The 19,693-nt window shown below is 39.7% G+C and overlaps 1 protein-coding gene across 1 annotated transcript in view; it reads right to left on the bottom strand.

Annotated features, from left to right (window-relative positions):
- Positions 1 to 19,693, bottom strand: part of MAP3K5 (mitogen-activated protein kinase kinase kinase 5) — a 298,421-nt gene that overhangs the window by 67,777 nt on the left and 210,951 nt on the right. Inside the window, exons 15-18 of the mRNA XM_011978430.1 lie at positions 11,424 to 11,557; positions 3,033 to 3,160; positions 1,993 to 2,129; positions 147 to 252 (exon numbers count right to left, since the gene is read on the bottom strand). Coding sequence (XP_011833820.1) covers positions 147 to 252; positions 1,993 to 2,129; positions 3,033 to 3,160; positions 11,424 to 11,557 — 505 coding nt within the window. The remainder of the gene's footprint in view (positions 1 to 146; positions 253 to 1,992; positions 2,130 to 3,032; positions 3,161 to 11,423; positions 11,558 to 19,693) is intronic.

Raw genomic sequence — 19,693 nt, 5'->3', positions numbered from 1 at the left:
AAAAGAAAAGAAAGAAAGAAGAGAGAAAAGATATCAACATTACTGTGTGTGAGAACACCAACTGAATTTCTCTCTCACATTATGCTCAAACTCAGCAATTATTTCTTTAATTACATAAGATCTGTATCATCATTGCAAAAACATACCAGTAAAAGTTTCAGTACAGGGGTTTATGCCAGCAAGCCTCTTTGATGTCCCGAAGTCAGAGATCTTGAGAACACCACTGTAGGTATTAATCAACACATTGTCACCCTAGAGAACAGAGGACTTTAATCACAAATGTTATCTTTCTTCAGATACTATCTATTGTTGACTTGGTAAGTCCAAAAAAAAAAAAAAAAAAAAAAGGTATCCTTACAGCAACCAACAACATAATTCTGTATTCTTCATTAATAGTTTATCTCAATAGTGAATTCTTGACACTGTTTTTTGTTTACATATTATCAGTTTGAGACCAACCGCCTTTGCAAAAATTGTAACAGTGAGAAAATTATGACAGTAAAAGAGAACTGATCTAACCACCACCATCTTGCCTTAAATTTCCAAACTGCCCTTGGTCATTCCAGGGTGTAGGCCAAGCTCACTTGGAGAAATTTAATTCATAATTTATAGTTTAGATGATAATAGCCCTTCCCCAAAACTAAACCATCTTTGTAAAACTAATGAAAGGCCACCAGGTTAAGAGGATGAGAGGGGCCTAAAGTCCACTAAGATGTAGGCATAGCCAAATGATTATCAGCCCACTATTCTGGGGGGTCACAAGATTTGCAACTCCTCCAATTTTTCCTATAATTGACATCACTATTATAGAACCAAAGACTGGCCTTTTGAGATGTCTTCACAGGCTTCTCCATTTCTGACTATCAGATGGCATCACCCAGACCTGTGACTCTGGACTCAGCCAGTCCTGTAGCCCCCACCCAGAACTGGACTCAACACACAAGAACTATTTTCCACACCTCTATAATTGCATCCCCAACCACCCAGACCCTAGCCCCCTGCTCACCAAACTATCTCTGGAAAACCTTAGCCTCTAAATTTTTGGAGCGGCTGATTTGAATAATTATAAAATCCAATATCTTGTTTGACCATCTCTATGTGTATTAAACTCTCAGTTGCAATTCTTACATCTTGAGAAATCAGCTGTATCTGGTCAGTGGGCAACAGGAACTCATTGGGCGGTTGTAAGTTCTTCATAATCTGCTACTCAGATCACAAGATCGAATATGATTCCTAACTGGTTAGAGCTTGTTGCTATTTACAGAGATATAATGACGTATGTATAATTAAATTATGATTTTCATAACTTTCCAGTTACTTTATTTTCTTTTCTATGTTTCTTTACTTCTTTTCCTGGAATATGTAGAGACATGATAGATAAATGGGCATTTTGGTTGATTTTAGGGTAGTAATATTAACTTATTTTCAATAGTCCAGACTTTGTAAAAAATGTATTAGTTCTGAATTTTCTTTTTAAAAAGAGAACGTAAAGTTATTATTTTAGCTTATTTTAGAGAATCTATACCTTATAATTATAGTTCAATCAATGAATATGTGATACTTGTGAGAAAAGGGAATTTTTTTTTCTTCTAACTATTCATTTATTGATTCAATAAGTATTTACTGAGTAGCTACTATGGGCAAGGATACAAAGATTAACCAGCCTGTAAGTTCCTCAGGACCAGGGGCCATCTCCCATTTAACTTTAGACAGCTGCACCCCACACCACAGAGTTCCTAGGAAACATTGTGTAGTGGGAGCACAATCTTGTTGGCTGAACGCAGTTAAGCAGTTTGTTCTTTGAGCAAAAGCATTAAGACATGAACATAAAGAACTGATTCAGGGGTAAACGATTTCTTATATTTCTGCTGTTTCTAAGATTTACTTATTCACCATTCTAAATTAATACTCGTAATACAATATGACTTTTGCAATTAAAATAATAACCCAGCAAAGAAAGAACTCATGAAAATGAATGCTGGTGCACCTTACCTTTATGTCGCGGTGAACTATCTGATTGTCATGGAGATATTTTAATCCTTCCAGTATTTGCTTTGTATAAAAGCCAATTGTTTGCTCATTATCTTTTAATGGACCCCATTTGGAACGAAGGAGAGCAGAAAGACTTCCTGTAAAGTAGGGATAAATAGTAAATAAATCCTCATTCAAATGAGCTCTTTAAAGTGTATTAATAATGTAACGGCACTTTAAGCTAATATTCATTGGTTCTTCACAGTGGCCCAGGAGCTGTACTAGATATTGGGCTCAAACATGAATTTGCAAATATCCCTACTCTAAAGATGATTGCTATCAAATATGTCTAAGTAAAAGGCCAATGTCTACTGCTAACTTTAATTCAAGTCATGATGATTGATCCTGAAATGGTTTCCATATTTACGTATTGTCTCTGTGAAATTACATAATTCACTTGTAAAGCTTCTGGAACTTTAAATTATTTAAGCCTTATTATTATTTAAGGAATGTGACTTTGTGGCCTGAGTCATGTAGCATTCGGTTGTAACTTCTGATTCCGCGATTATAGGCTAAATCTCTTCCGCATTTTTGTCCTGTAAATGACTGGGAAAGACTGAATAGTGCCAAAGAAAAGATCCCTTGAGACCATTACCCCTCCTTATGGAATATTAAAATAATATGCCTTGGAATATAAAGCTGTAACCACTTAAATGTAATGACCTTGTGTAGAAGATGTTGCCACCCCGTTAGTCTTCGGCCTATATAAGTGAAACATGAACTTCCTCACTTTGGAACACTGGCCCATTCTTTTGGAGTCTGTGTTTCCTGGGTGGCTATCCTCAAGCTTTGCACCAGAATAAACTCTATACATTAGGATATTTTCTAAATCTCATCATTTATGGTTGACATCTCCTAACAAACTGGAGGTAATGTCACATGTCCAATTTTTCTCTCAGTTTAGACAGATGAAGACCTGTACTCTAGTAAATCCCATTCAAGTTTACTCCCCTTCAAGGCTCTAAAAATTCACACTTTTTAAAGAAAGAAATATCTCTTACCTCCAGGGACCTGCTCCATGAAGATTTTAATGAAACCATTCTCACTGAAAGAGCCCAGATACTGGACAATATTTTTGTGCTTCAGGTGCTTATGCAATGCTATTTCTTCATGCAGGGGCTGAGAGTATCTAAAAGACATGCAATTGTCAATGAGTTAATTATGTAGCCAGACTTTACTGCATAAATTTAAACAATACAAATGGAAAATGTCAGTCAAATATATGTCCATATGTGAAACCAAAATGACCATTTAAGGCCTTTATTTCTCCTAAGGTAAATTCTATGAGGTTGAAGGTGTGGTAGGATTTGAGGGGAAATGTGTCAGGTACTAAGCCAGTTGTATACGTTAATTCATTTCCATGAGAAGGTACTGTTGGTATGCCCATTTTACAGATGAGGAAACTGATTCACAGAGAGGATGACTGACTTGCCCAAGATCCCAAAGCTAGTAAGTGACAGAGCTAAGATTCAAACCCAGGAGAACTGAAATCGTCCACACAGTTTACTCTCCATATTAACATATTAACATTAACATGACTTTCTATTCCACTGGCCTCATCAACACAACTTTATTATTGACTATAAAACTTTACTATCACAATTTACTAATAATCAGGAGACTCCTGCCCAGGAAGATAAAACTTGCAAATAACTTTAATGTACATTCCAGAACTTCCTGAAAGGCCCGTCAATTCTTCAACAGCAAACATAAAACCACTCATAGGTCAAATCTCTTTGAGCCCCTTGCATCAAAATCTTCACCTTACTGTGTCCACTAATTCTATTATATCATGATTTTTACCTAATCCTCATGAAGCCTCCACATTGAAAGTGTGACTTCAAAATTATGTACTTGATATATGTTGCTGATGCAAATTATGAAAGTTATTTTATATTTCTGGAGCAGAACAACACTTTTGATAATTATTGGAAGTACTGTAAAGCTTTATAGACTCTTAAGCACCCTGAATTTAATGTAGCCCTAATGAATTATTTTACTGCTTGCCAAAGAACATAATTTCAGCAAATTGAGTTTTAAAAATCAAATTGGCTTTTATTCATGATTCATGAGCCAGGCAGTATCCAATCCAAATAGGAGGTCCACTGGGCATGGCAGAACAGTGGGTTTTCTTTTGTAAGGTAGCTTCAGCAGGAACAAAAACAACACAGAGCAAAAGCCAAGTGGTTAATGTTAGGTTAATTCAGGTTACTTCCCTTGCAGGGGTTAAAGCAGAGGGGACTTCCTTATCATGCCAGCTTAGGTTGGCTGGGTGCCTTTTGATCAGTCCCTGTGACTCTGTTTTGTTTTTGTTTTTTGAAAATTGGCCTGTTTGATAATTTGGCTATCATCTCTCTCCTGATTTTTCAGAAGGCCAGATCCTACAAGTAAACTGCTTAGTTTTGGTTTGGTGATGTGGAACCCTAGCATGGTTCCACACGCTGGTCTGCTGGAGCCTAGTGCAGGAGCTCAGTCCAAATCTGTAGCCTCAAATTTTACTTAAGAAGCTAAATATTGTAGGGTGTCAGCAACAATAAATATAGACTCAAAGGAATTCCTCTCTCTCTCTCTCTCTCTCTCTCTCTGTCTATATATATATATATAAAATCTAAATCGAATATATATATCTCGTATAATGGAGGCTACCGGTGTGAAATACACTAATAATGCACATTAGTGCAAACCTGATGTCTTACACTTGCTTCAGTCCCACATATAGGAAATCCTTAGATCTTACACTGACAAATCCATTGGTTAATATTGAATAATGCTATTTTCAATAAGCTTTTTAGAGTAAGTGCTATAGCTAAAGCAATTAGTTTATAAAAATTTAAATTCACTTAATTTAAATTAATTTTTATTATCTGTGTAATATTTCCAGAAAGCAGCCAACAGCAATAAAAGCAACAAAATACTTGCATTTTAGATCGATTATTCTTTTTTTCTTTAGAATTGCTTTAGGAACTATGAAGGGCAGGTATTAAAATGAGCACTTTAATAGTATGCCAGTTAGAGATAGCAACAACATTTTGATAATTGCTTGAGTGAGATAACACCAGAAATACCAATATACAGTGTTACCAATAAGATATTTAGGTAATGACTCTCAACTATAAGGGTATTTACAAGTTGCTTCTTCCATGAGGGTTAAAACACTTTGATGTTAGTTCATACCTTCTCTTTTTTTTTTTTTTTTTTTTTTTGGAGATGGAGTTTCACTCTTGTCGTCCAGGCTGGGATGCAATGGCGCGATCTCAGCTTACTGCAACCTCTGCCTCCCAAGTTCAAGCGATTCTCCTGCCTCAGCCTCCCAAGTAGCTGGGATTACAGGCGGCTGCGACCACACCTGGCTAATTTTTGCATTTTTAGTTGAAATGGAGTTTCAACATGTTGGCCAGGCTAGTCTTGAACTCCTGACCACAGGTGATCTGCCCACCTCAGCCTCCCAAAGGGCTGGAATTACAGGCGTGAGTCAACACACCTGGCTCACAACTGCTATTGATATGGATTAGTGGCAAATACTGTGCCTCTGTATTCTACAGAGTTAAGAGATAAAGAAAAATCTGAAACAACCAACTAACTCAGATGATGATGATGATGATGATGATGATTTAAGACAGGGTCTCTCTCTGTCACCCAGGCTGGAATGCAGTGGCACGATTACAGCTCACTGCACCCTCAGCCTCCCAGGCTCAAGCAATGCTCCCATTTCAGCCTCCCGAGTAGCTGTGACTACAGGCGTGCACCACCATGCCCAGCTGATATTTGTATTTTTTGTTTCACCATGTGGCCCAGGCTAATCTCAAACTCCTGAGTTTAAGTGATCTGCCAGCCTTAGCCTCCCAAAGTGCTGAGATTACAGGCATGCACCACCATACTGGGTCCTCAGTTAATTATTAATCATAAGGCTCCCACCTTCTGATTCTCTACTGAAAATCAAAACATCAATGCTTAAACTTAAGATCCTGGAGAAGCAATATCCTTACCTTATTACTTAAACTAAGGAGATAGGTCAAAATTTGCAATAATGGTCAGAATCCAACCTAGCTAAGGACAAGTACTCTTCTCCAATATAGAAAATAGTACAAACACCCAGCATTTTCACTAAGTGTAAGTGCCAAGCATTAAACAAGGATGGAATTAGAATTTGTTCACATCAACAAATTAGTCTTGTCTATGAGAATTATAAGAAAATCATATTTCTTCTCAATTACCTGTAACAAGGAAAGAAGAAATGGACTAGATAATCAGAGATACTTATATATTTGGTTTTGACAAAACTATTAATCCATAGGTATCTCCAGACCCTCCCTTTGAGTCAAATCCCCACTGCTAACCATCTAGACCAGTGGTTGCCAACCTTAACTGGATATTTACATTTCCTAAAGGGCTTCTAATTTCCAGGACCACCCTAGGATTTTTGGAAGTAGAGCTTGAGCATCAGTATTTTTAAAAGCTCCTCTGTTGTCTCTCATATACAGCTGGGTGAAAAATGACATAGAAATAACCAGTCCATGGCAGGGTGCAGTGGTTCACTCCTGTAATCCCAGCACTTTGGGAGGCCAAGGTGGGCAGATCACTTGAGGTCAGGAGTTCAAGACCAGCCTGTCCACATGGTGAAACCCTGTCTCTACTAAAAATATAAAAATTAGCTGGGTGTAGTGGCAGGTGCCTGTAATCCCAGTTACTTGGGAGGCTGAGGCAGAAGAATCATTTGAACTCAGGAGGCAGAGGTTGCAGTGAGCCGAGATTATACCACTGCACCCCAGCCTGGGCGACAGAACGAAACTCCATCTCAAAAATAAAATAAATAAAATAAAATAAAAATAACCAGTTCAGGATATGTAGAATATCAGAAGAGAAAGCCAACCTGAGATTAACAACTAGTTGGGGGTAGATGATGAGAACATACTAAATCTACCTCTTCTCTCTTACAACCACTTTCATTCTCTAACAAAGTGGTTTTCGAACTTGAAGGAACAGAGGAGAAATTGTTTCCGTTGCTCTGATCCTTCTTTACAGATGGGAGTTTAGTGTACAGAAGTTGTATCATGCATTATTCACATCACACTACTTTTGTAATTATCCTTTGTAACTGTAACTGCTATCTTTTTCAACAGAATGGTCCACACCCCTCCAGGTCACATGGATAGAAACAACTTTGGTTGCTGTATCTTCACAATAATAGACTTGTCAGCAATCTCTTTATATTGTTAATAAGAAGATGCCCTGCACCAGCTGTTCAAGGTAAGGGCTTGTCATGCGCAAATCACATATACCAACTGCATTGTTACAGAACAGGAGCTGAAACACCTTGTTGGTATTGGTGTGCTTTGTGTGTGTATAGCAGCATTTGAATAAACTTAAACTACAGAATGATTTTAAAAGTGAGTTTCTTCCAAGTGTCCACCTAAATCCATCAGGAGGGGAAAAGAGAGGAGCTGTGGCTAAAGGTTAGTGAATTTGGCTGCAGCAATTTGATAGCGATGACCTCGTTAAATTTCATATTGCTTCAAATCTATACTATCTATATATATGATCCTTAAGAACCTGTAGGACTAAAAGAAAAATTTCAAGATGACAACTTTATATATATTACCTAGGTATTTAATGAATAATTTCTACTGCTGTTTCATAAGAATCCGTAATCATGTCTCATGAATTAACTAAGAGGAAATGCTGGAACAACACCAAACAAATATGAAATTGAATGAAACTACACAAGCGGCAGGCAGCAACAGCTGTTTGCTTACCTAATATCTATTCCTCCCTCTTTCTATGATTTTGTTTGGAGAAACAAATGGCTGGCTAAAAAGCCGGAGTTCCTAGTTCCTTGTAGGTAGGGGTAGGCATTTTGGGCGAGTGCAACAGAGGGGAAAGTATACTGGGCAGTTCTGGGAAGCTTTGTTTTCCTTTTCCTTCTGGGATGACATACGGAGCCTGGAGGCAGCGTGAAAGTCACGCACTAAGGATAAAGAGCTGGGATCGGGCACAGTGCTTGCATGGGAGGGGGTGTCTTTTTCAGTTTGGGGTAGTCAGAGAAGACCTCTCTGAGGGCTTGACATTTGAATTAAAGCTTAAATGATGAAAATGAGGCAATCCTGCGAAGGTCTGGGTTGATCTTGGTATGCCCGATAGAGAGACACCAGTGTGGCTGGAGTGGAGGTGAGGCCACAGAGGAAGCAGATCGCCTGTGGCCTTGTGATTCAAAGTAAGGGTTCTGGGTTTCATGCTAGTTGCAATAAGAATCCACTGAAGAGTTTTAGGCAGTAGTGACATGATGTGATTTTTAAAAATAGATGTTATTTTTTAGAGCAGTTTGTAAGTTCACAGAAAAATTTGAGAGGGAGGTACAGAGATTTCCCACACACTCCTGGTTCCCAAACATGCACAGTCTCCCCCATTATCAACATTCCCCACCAGAGTAGTCCATTTGTTACAACTGATGGACCTTCACTGACACATCATTATCACTGCATGATTTGATTTTAACTTCAGAAAGACCTCTGTGACTCCTCAAAGAAGGATGGACTAGGAGTGGAGGAAAGAATGAAAGCAGAGACCAATTATGAGGTGACTGCAGAGACTAGAAGGGAGTCCGGGCGAGAGGCCTGAAGGCTTAGATTAGAGGTGCAGCTGTGGTGATCGGAAAGAGTAGAGAGATTCAGAATATATTGCAGAGGCTGATACAACAAACAGTACGACCTACTGATGGAGTAGATGTGGAGTGCAAGAGAAAGAGAGGAATCCAAATGAATCCTGGAGGTTAGCCTGAGCAGCTGGATGGATGGGGAGACAGTAACTGATGACACAAGGAGTACTTTAGGGAGAGTACATTTGGGAATAAAAATCGGGTTTACGGCCGGGCGCAGCAGCTCACGCCTGTAATCCCAGCACTTTGGGAGGCTGAGGTGGGCAGATCACTTGAGGGCAGGAGTTCGAGACCAGCCTGGCCAACATAGTGAAACTCCATCTCTACTAAAAACACAAAAATTAGCTGGGCATGGTGGCGCAGGCCTGTAATCCCAGCTACTTGGGAGACTGAAGCATGAGAATTGCTTGAACTCGGGAGGTGGAGGTTGCAGTGAGCTGAGATGGGGCCACCGCACTCCAGCCTGAATGACACAGTGAGTCTCTGTCTTAAAAAAATAAGTAAATAAAAATAAAATCCGGGTTCGCGACTGGGTAATATACTGACTACCTAGGTATATTTGATGGATTCATTTGTACTCCAAACCCAAGCAACACACAATATTGTTTTGTAACAAACCTGCACATGTACCCCGATTCTAAAATAAAAGTTAAAAAAGGAAAAAAATCCAGGTTCAGTTTTGGTCATGTTAACCTTGAGATGCCTTTGAGATCTGTAATTGAAGATGTGGGGTAGACAGGTAACCTGGGGAGCTCAGGGGTGGGTCCTTCCTAAGGAAGGCTGGTCACGTGGCCTATGACCACAGCCACAGAACGTGGACTGAAGGGCAGCCAGAATCAGCCCATGATGTAGCCCAGCATTAAAGCCTGGCCAAATATGGATAATAATAACCATCTATTAAATAATCAAATTCTCTCTCTTTCAGACTTTGAATATACAACACACACAACTGTGTATCATACACTACAACTGTGTTTCACTAATTATAGGAGCACTGCCTTACAGAGAGATGTAAGGGAAGCCCTAAGGCAGCAGAAATCATAAGGTTGAGAGAAGACAGAATTATTAGTTGGAGAAATAAACCATAAGGCAGAGCACAAGAGCAGTGAGCAACAGATAATCCTATCACCAGAGTGCTTCAGTTTCCTGAACAACATTTTTGTTTCTAAAAAAGATTCCATCTTTCACAAGGCCTCACTACGTGAGGTTCAACTCATTTCTTCAAGTATAGGTTGGTGCAAAAATTTGCCATTACTTTTAATGGCAAAAATGTATATATTATACATTTTGTAGTTGTCACACAGTTCTTGGATATTGTCCCAGTTTTTTTGTCTTTTTTCTTTTTGCTTTTTTAATTTTGAAAGTTTCTACTGATATATTCCCAAACTCAGAGATTCTTTAACTGTGTCCAGTCTACTAACACGCCATCAAAGCCATTCTTCACTTCTATTACTGTTTTTGATCTCCAGCATTTTTGAAAATTATTTCTAGGATTTCCATCTCTGAGCTTACATTACCATCTGCTCCTGCACAATCTCCACATTTCCATGAGAGCCCTAAGCGTGTGAATATGATTCACAATCTGATAACTCTAATATCCCGCCATATCTGGTTCAGGTTCTAACACTTGCTATGTTGCTTAAACTGTGTTTTTTGTCTTTCAGTATGCCTTACAGTTTTCTATAGAAAGGTGGACATGATGTCCCCGGTGAAAGTACTGCAGTAAATAGGCCTTTAGTGGTATGGTGGGAAGCAGTCAGGCAGGAGAAGAGTTCTATAGGTCTATGATTAGGTCTCAGTCTTTCAGTGAGTCTGTGCCCCTGGGCTGTGAATTTTACAAGTGCTTCAAAGTGCTTCTTAGCTTTAGCCCCCTTAGATGAGACAGGACAGCTAGAGTTGGGCTACATTTGGTACTCCCCTTCCCCCAGTTTGGTGAGGCTCTGGTAAAATAGAGTCTCTTGTGGACAGACCTTGTTAAGAACAGAATGCTCTAGCGTATTTTAAAATGGTGACTTTTCCTTTCTTGCTGCCAGAAGCACAATGGGATTTCTCTCATTTCAGGTCTCTGTGAGGACCTGGTAAAGCTCCAAAACTCATGAAAGTGTGACCCTCACCCCCAGCCCCCAGTGACTGGGTCCCGCTGGAGTTCTTCACTCAGACTTCACAGTAGGCCTCTAGAGATTTGTTAGTTACAGTTCAGTTTTCCTACCCCCGCACTGGTTCCCACAGAGGTTTCTGATCATGGATTTCTGCTCAGTAAGTTATGAGTCTCTCACTTCGCCAGTCTCTCCAATTTCAGGGGCAGCTGCCTGCCTTGCAACTTCACTGACAAATCCAAGAAGAGCCGTTGATTTCAGTCTGTTCAGCTTTCCACTTGTTAAGATAGAATGACAATTTCCAAGCTCCTCACATGCCCGATTGGAACTTAGAACTGGTTCCAACCTAAACCATTTCTGATAGTGCTTATTCCCCATCTATTCATATAATACATCCACCTTTATCCGAGACAACCTGAGCCCAGCACACATAGGGCCATTCTCTTTTCTAGTCTCTGAAAGCCCCGTTCTTCCCCACCAGTCTGGAACTTCAAACACTGAATGATGCAGCAGCTAAACCTCAGAAGGAGCTAATTGACTCAATGTCAGAGTTTCATTCATTAGAATCTCATCAATATTTTCTAAAATACTATGAACAACCCAAAGTACTATAGAACAGCTTTTAGTAGCCACAATTACTGTACCTGCTGTCTCTCTCTGGGATTTCCTTAATAGCAATTCTGACTTGGTTGCTCAAGTCCCGACCTGCGTAGACTATCCCGTAAGTGCCTTTTCCTAAAACGACTCTGTCACCATTTTCATCATATTCATAGTCATACTACAAAAGGAAAAACGGGGAGAAAAGATTGAAATGTTAGTTCATTCTACATTTCAAACATCTATTTTTTTCCAAGAGCATTATTCCTTATCTTATCAGATGGCATTAACAGGCCAAAGTTCTAAGAAGTGCTTCAAGAATGAACAAATAAATGCTCCCAACATAAAGCAGATATTGTGTTTATGTTTTCACAACTGTTACAAATACAGTGGGGATTACATAGTTAACTTCATAGAAGTGCTTCTCCAAAAGCCGTGTGGATTCTTTTACCCACTCAGTCCTGTTTTTCATTGATTCTGGAGATCAATGAAACAGTGCATAACTAGCATGAACATCTATCAATGTCTATCACATCTAATAAATCATCCTTTTGTTATTCACTTTTGATGCTGTCAAAGCATTTCATACTGCCAGGGGAATAAAACCACTGAAAGGCTTTGGGTAAGAAGAAAATTTTGACATCTTACCAGCTGCCGATGATAAAGTCAGGATTATTTTACTTCACCCCAACCCCCACTCCCCAAGACCCAGAAACATTTTTTTTTAATGAAAAATAGAGGAAAATGTTTATCTCTGATGTAGAAAGGAAATATCTATAGCTCTAAACTGCAAACTGTCAAGTGTGTCAGCCAAATATGGAAAACTGGATCTACAGAAAGGATTTAGTAAAGACCTCCTCAGATCTGGAGGCATCACCCCAAAGCCACATCCTTTGTGTTGGACTGAACTAAAGGATTTAGGGCCATCACATGATCAAGGCATGTCCTGGAAGAAACCCAGCACAAAACTACAGGCCCCCGGGAAAGAACATTAGAACAAGCTTTTCACATAGTCTACATTTTGCTGGAGTTTAAAGCTGGCAGTCCATAGTTAGATTCAACGCACAGCAGGGTCTGAGTTGGCCATTAAAAAAATTATTTCTGGCCAGGTGCGATGGCTCATGCCTGTCATTCTAGCACTTTGGGAGGCTGAGGCAGGTGCATCGCCTGAGGTCAGGAGTTTGAGACCACCCTAGACAACATGGCAAAACCCCGTCTCTACTGAAAATACAAAAATTAGCCGGGTGCGATGCTGTATGCCTGTAATCCCAACTCCTCAGGAGGCTGAGGCAGGAGAATTGGTTGAACCTGGGAGATGGAGGTTGCAGTGAGCTGAGATGGCGACACTGCACTCCAGCCTGGGCAACAGAGCGAGACTCCATCTCAAAGGAAAAAAAAAATGATTTCTAACATGTATAAGTCAACAAACTTAACGTTAATACTGATGAGTAATCTAAGAAGAGGGCAATGATCATGAGTTTTTATGCTCTTTAACAACATAGCCTTGAAATATATAAAGCAGAGTTGATACAATTTCAGAGAAAAATACGCAAATATCAACCACAATAGATTTTAACAGAACTCTTTTAGAAAGGAATATATCTGGCACACAGATTTTAAAATAGAGAATCTAATGGCACAATAAACAAGTCTGATATAACATCTACAGAGAAAGCTCTGCACCCAGATACAGATTCCTTTCATGCATATATGAAAAATATATAATTGATCACATATTAGACAACAGAGAAAAATTTCAACAAATTCCAAAGAACTGATATCATAAAGACCATGATCTCTGAGCACAGAATACTAAAAATAAGACAGCCAAAAGTATATTTTACTTTACTTTAAAATAACCAATGGGTTAAAAAGGAAATGACCATGGAAATTACACAATCATTTTTTATATGAGAAGAAAAGCATTATTTATCAAATTCCATAGATACGGAGTTAGGTAGATGAAAAATGTCATGATATTAAAAAAATCCATTGGAAAATAAAAATTTAACATGAATAAATTTAATGGTCAAGTCAAGGAAACAGAAAAAGAATAACATATTGCTACCAACACAGTAGAAGAGAGGCTCTGGATTTGGCAAGATGGTAGACCAGATACCTGAGAAGCTTCCTGCTAAAAACACATAGGTAAAATAAAACAGACATACTTTTAAATGTCTAGCTGGGCTTACTAAAGAGTAAAGGTGATTGCAGACGCTAGAAATGAAGAGGAAAGGAATACTAGCAGGTAATCACAAGAACTCCTGAAGCCCAAAAGGTAGGGATGAAGGCAAGATTTTCAGTTTCATTAATCTAGGGCAGGAGTTCATGCTCGTTTTTTGGTAAAAGGTCAGGTAGTGAATGTTTTAGCTTTGAGAGCCATATAGTCTTTGTAGCAACTACTCAATCCTGCCATTGTGATGTGAAAGCAGCCCAGCTGATACATAAACAAATGGACATGCTTATGTTCCAATAAGGCTTTATTTACCAACATTAACAGTGAGCTGGACTTGATCCTAGGGCTATTGTTTGCTGATCTCTCATGTGGGGCTTGGGTTTTAATGCCCAGGAGGGGATAGGAAGTATGGCCTAGTGCCTATGCCAGGCAAACAGCAGAAACACACAAAACCAGGCCCTTGATGAAAGGGTAGATTAGAAAAGTCAGCCCACTACACTGTGAAACCAAAAGAAAGCTGGTTTGTCTCAAGACTGAGCTCTGGAGGAGCAAAAATAGGTCTTCTCTAAACACGTTCAACCATAGCTGATCCTGGCTGTTTGAACTTCAAATTAACACTTATTGTAATACTCATAATTGCTCTTGAGCCTGGGATATCCCTGGAGTGCCTGGCAGAAACAAAGGAAAAACATTTTAATGGTAGACCCCTTGAAGTTTGCTATGCTGAATTCTTACTGATAATGCACCACTAAAGTTGAATTCACAATCCAAAAAATATAAATTATGTAAGGAAACAATTCAACATCAGTGAAAACATATATGACAAATCCCAATCCTCAAGACTTCATTAAGTCAGAAATGATAGAATATAGTTATAAAATATGTACGTTTAACATAAAGATATAAAATATTTAAAAATGAGAAGATGAGATATTCTAAAAAAGGCCAGACTTGAAAGATAATTGAATACAACTTCCAGAAATTCAGCCCTAAATAGGAAAAATAAAAACAAATTCACTCAGATATGATATAGGGCAACTACAAAATACGAAAGATCATAAAAGGGCACATTACCTACAAAGGGAGCTCATCAGATCACTCTGCAAACTCTTGGGTACACATGCATGACTCGAGAGGATGGGGCTGGGGTGGAGCATGTTCCTAACAGCTCCAGGTTATTTGTTTCCAACAGGTTTCCAAGCCCTTATAGAAGGAGGTCAGGTGGTGTCTTCTGGGGAAAATTATGCCTAATACAATGCTAGGGCTGGAGTGAGCACTGGCCTCCTTAGCATGAACCCTTCTCTGGCTCAGGACAGAGGCCAAACTCTGGAAGGGAGATGACTACTTACCCATTGCCAAGTATCCAGTGGCACATTAAAGAATGGCCCTGTTCTGGCTGCCTAACGTAAAGCTGAAGACTGTCTTGGTCCAGGGCAGATGATCAGGTAGGTGGTCAGAGTGAAGGAACCGGCAGCAGGGATCATTTAGCAACATGCCCTAACTCAGAGTTAAAACTGGGCTCCTGTGAGGAGGCAGGAAGCATAATCCAAACAATGCCACCTGAAGGAGCCCAAGTCTCCACACCCAATTCCTGTGGTCTAGACTTTTGCAATGCTGTGCCTGCCACGCCGGAATTCTACCAGTGGGACCCAGTCAGCAGGAGGTAGGGCAGGGACCATCACTAAAGAAGCTCAACTTTGACAATGTGCCCTCTCAAAGGATTAGAAACCTATACACTGAATCTAGTACCACCACCATTTTACACTACAATGCTTTATAATTTTAAAGGGAAAAAAAAAACAACTTTCGATAACCCACCTCACTTGACTATCATAATATCATAGTAGGTTTCTGATTACTTTCAATTTACAAATGATCAGAATTTTTTTTTTTCAGTGAAAATATATCAGAGTTGTGATTTGAAACCAGCTTGTAAGATTCCAGATTTTGTATCCTTTCCACTACCTATGCGCTAGGGAAACCCTATCATAGAATAAGAGCTTACAGGGTAATGATCACTACTTGTTTCCAAACACCAGTATTATAAAGATATTACAGTATATTGTTAATATAGATTGAACATCCATTTGCTTTTTCAAGCAGACATCTGGTAGCCACTGTCCTCTTAGAATTTTGCTTTTTTCCTTCTGTTACTCCATATTTCAAATTTATTGTCAACTGTTCTCAGATTTTTCTTCTTAAAATCTCACAAATCCATTTTACTCCTTATTCTCACTGCGATTGCCTCAGAATCTCTGTAGAAGCAGCACAGAAGCACTTCTCTGCAAAACAAAATTCAGAGGCTTTTCTCCTCCGTGTGGCTCCATTCCCCAATTTATTCTGCACTAAGTTGACAGTGAACTTTCCAAAGTCCAAAGTTCCACGTGAGCTTTCCATGTCAGTGCCACTGCATCTATTTTATTGGCAGCTTGTTACTTTCCGGATGAAATCCAAACTCCTTAGCACAGCATAAATGCCTGCTACGGTCTGAATGTTTGCGTACCCCCCTCTCCAGCACCCTTAAAATCTGTATGTTGAAACCGATTCTCAATGTATTAAGAGTTAGGCCCTTTAGAAGGTGATTAGGTCATGAGGCTAGAGCCCACATGAACGGGATTAGTCCCCTTATAAAAGAGGCTTGAGGGAGCCCGGTTGAGCCTTCAGCCATGTGAGCACCCACAGAAGGTATCATCTAGAATAAGTAGGCTCTCACCAGACACTGAATCTGCTGGTGCCTTGATCTTGGACTTCTCAGCCTCTGGAACGGTGAGCAATGCATTTCTGTTGGGTATAAATTACCCAGTCTAAGGCATTATGTTATAGCAGCCTGGATGGACTAAGACAATGCCCTTCAAGATCTTAGGGCTGCCTCTGTCATCCTCGTCTGGACACTGAGCTCTTTGAGAATTGGGACTTCATCCGTAATTACTCTATCCCCAGTTTTAGCATGTCGCTTGTAGTAGATGCTTAGTAATTACTTGTTTAATTAATTAATCAAGTTATAGAAAAATGTGATGAGCACTTTTTTAAAAAAGAGCTAGATCCCAAAACCAAACCTTTAGAATCATTATTGGTTTATTCTTGGGTGAAAGCATTTTTCCAATAGATACATTTACAATCTTTTTTTTTTTTCTTTTTTAAAGAGTGTTTTGCTGTTGCCTAGGCCAGAGTGCAGTGGTGCCATCATAGCTCATTGCAGCCTTGAACTCCTGGGTTCAAGCAATCCTCCCACTTCTGCCTTCTCAACAGCTGGGACTTCAGGTGTACACCACTATCCAGCTAATTTTTTCTATTTTTTGTAGAGATATGGTCTTGCTGTGTTGCCCAGGCCGGCCCTGAACTCCTGGCCTCAACTGATCCTCCTGCCTTGGCCTCCCAAGCGCTGGGAGTACAGGTGGGAGCCATCATCCTCAGCACTTTTTTTTTTTTTTTTTAAAGAGATGGAGTCTTGCTATGTTACCTAGGCTGGACTCAAAGTCCTGGGCTCAAGTGATCCTCCCAAATAGCTAGGACTCAGGTGTACACCACCAGATCCAACTCTACAACACGTATGCTTACACAGAAGAGTGAAGAATACATAAACCTCGACGAGGCTGCTACAGTTTTCATTTCCCCTAGGAATCTGAGGCATCAGAAGACTATTTTTTAAAAAGATTATGTATTAGATACAGAAGCTGACTCCTGTTGAGCAAAATGGTGATAGTAAAAATGAAAAGGACTTGTAAAAAGAGCAGTGTGATTTAAGTAAAACCATCTCTGTGGGTAATTGCTGCTTTGTTTTTCTATCTCCCCTTTCTATTCTGACGAGATATAGATAGAAATGGAAATCATAGTTTTGAAAGAAAGCTGAAAAGACACAAGAGACTGGTTCAGCCTAGAAGGATATAGAATTATCTATGTAATGGCCAGAAATAGTAGAAGAGAGCCTGGACCTCAAACCAAGAAAGGTAAGGTCTGTTAACGACAAATACAGAAAAAAACAGTGGTGGGGGGCGGGGAAAGGAAGGTTTTAAAAACTAAAAGGTAACATTACATTGCTTATATATTTTACATTCTATTTCTATGGTAATAGGTTAGCAAATCAGGTTGTTGCTAAGGGAAACAAGAATTTCATCCTGAGGCAATCATGAGAATTTTTCTAGAATCATCTCTTTATTGCTGTCTGCCCAGAACAATCTAAACCGGTAGTGGGAAGAGAATCAGTGTAGGAAGACATTGACAAGGCCAAACAACGACGTGGTGACTCACTGAGTCCTTGCACTCTCGAGGGAAACAACTACCTTAGAAAAAGCCATGCACTTTCGGCGGGGGCTTAACCACGTTAGGTGAGTAATCACTTCGAAGACTCCAATGGCAGCTTTGTTAATGTTCGGTCTGTATGGCCTTCTTAATATGTAAATGCCAAAACATTAGTAACTACTGATAACATTAATAGAATGCCAAAAACACTGCAGGTGCAAATATCTAGTGTGATGGATCTCTCCTCCCTTATATCTGTATTCACATCTCACCTTCATTTATTTATTTATTTATTTATTTGAGTCTCACTCTGTCGCCCAGGCTGGAGTGCCTAGGTTCCAGCGATTCTCCTGCTTTAGCCTCCAGAGTAGCTGGGAGTACAGGCTCTTGCCACCATGCCCAGCTAATTTTTGTATTTCAGTAAATGATCCACCCGCCTCGACCTCCCAAAGTGCTGGGATTACAGGTGTGAGCCACCACACCCGGCCTAAATCTTACCTTCTTAATGAGCCTCCCAGGCCTTCCTGTCTAAAATTACACGTCCCTGCTACTCTGTAACTTCCTGAACCCTTCCCTGGTTTATTATTCTCCTTAACCCGGATCACCATCAAACATACTATAGATGGTATTTTATTTATTTGTGTTTATTGTCTATCTCTCATTAGAAAGTAAGCTCAGTCTACAGCCATACCACCCTGAATGCGTCCAATCTCTTCTGATCTCTGAAGCTAAGCAGAGTTGAACCCGATTAGGACTTAGATGAGAGCATGTAAGCTCAGTGAGAGCAGGAATTTTTCTCCATTTTGTTCTCTGCCGTCTCTCCAGCACATGGAATCATGCCTTCCACTCACTAGCTGTCCAAAAACTATGTGAGTGCATTAGTGAGATCCACTTGGACCCACTGATGTGGAAGAAGATGATTTTAGGCTGAAAACATCAGAAAAACAGCAGCAGCAGAAAAAATCCTGATCTAAACTTCTTTTGCAGACATAAGCAATGCCTCCTAAAATATAACCTCCAGGAGGTTAATGACCAAAGAGGAGAGATGGACCACTTGCACCTAGAGGTGATGTTGCATAAACAAAACCTCATCAAAACTTTCTGTTCCTCGCACTTGTTTCTCATTAGTTCCCTACCATACACTTTCTTAAAGTCCTAACCCTCTTTCTTACTAAGATGATACATAACACTCAACTGTAGCTGTTTAGGGAGCCAATTCTTTGTGTAAGTCTCTTTCATTGACTTAGCATTGACTACATGAATAAACTTTGGCTAGGCATGGTGGCCCACGTCTGTAATCTCAGCACTTTGGGAGACTGAGGCAGGCAGAGTGCTTGATGCCAGCAATTCAAGACCAGCTTAGGCAACATAGTGAAACCCTGTCTCTACAAAAAATACAAAAATTAATCAGGTGTGGTGGTGCACACCTGTAGTCCCAGCTACTCAGAAGGCTGAGGTGGGAGGATCGCTTGAGCCCAAGAGATTGAGGCTGCAATGAGCCGAGATCGCACCACTGCACTCCAGCCTGGGGGACAGAGGGAGATTCTGTTTGAAAAGCAAAACAAAACAAAAGAATAAAGTTTGTTTGTTCTCGTATTAACTTGTCTTTTGTCAGTTAATTTGCAGGCCCCTGACCATTGAACATAAGCTGGTAGAAGAAAAAGGTTTTTCCCTGTTCCCAACAGAATGAATGAATGAATAACGAATTGATACTCCTATCATACAACACTATAAGTGATGTATTTTCTCAGTCAGGGAAGTAACTGGGTATTCAGTTTCATATCTGCACAAAAATAGAAATAGGATGTTAAAAAAAGTTTTCTACATGATGATTCCAAACTGACTAAAATAAATTCTAAACCATAATTACTAAGGTATATGAGGCCAATCATCAGAAAAGAA

This window comes from Mandrillus leucophaeus, unplaced genomic scaffold (assembly GCF_000951045.1).
Source record: "Mandrillus leucophaeus isolate KB7577 unplaced genomic scaffold, Mleu.le_1.0 Scaffold194, whole genome shotgun sequence".
Classification (NCBI taxonomy): domain Eukaryota; kingdom Metazoa; phylum Chordata; class Mammalia; order Primates; family Cercopithecidae; genus Mandrillus; species Mandrillus leucophaeus.
Note: the sequence above shows the minus strand (reverse complement) of the source record. Positions and strands in the feature narration are given on the sequence as shown.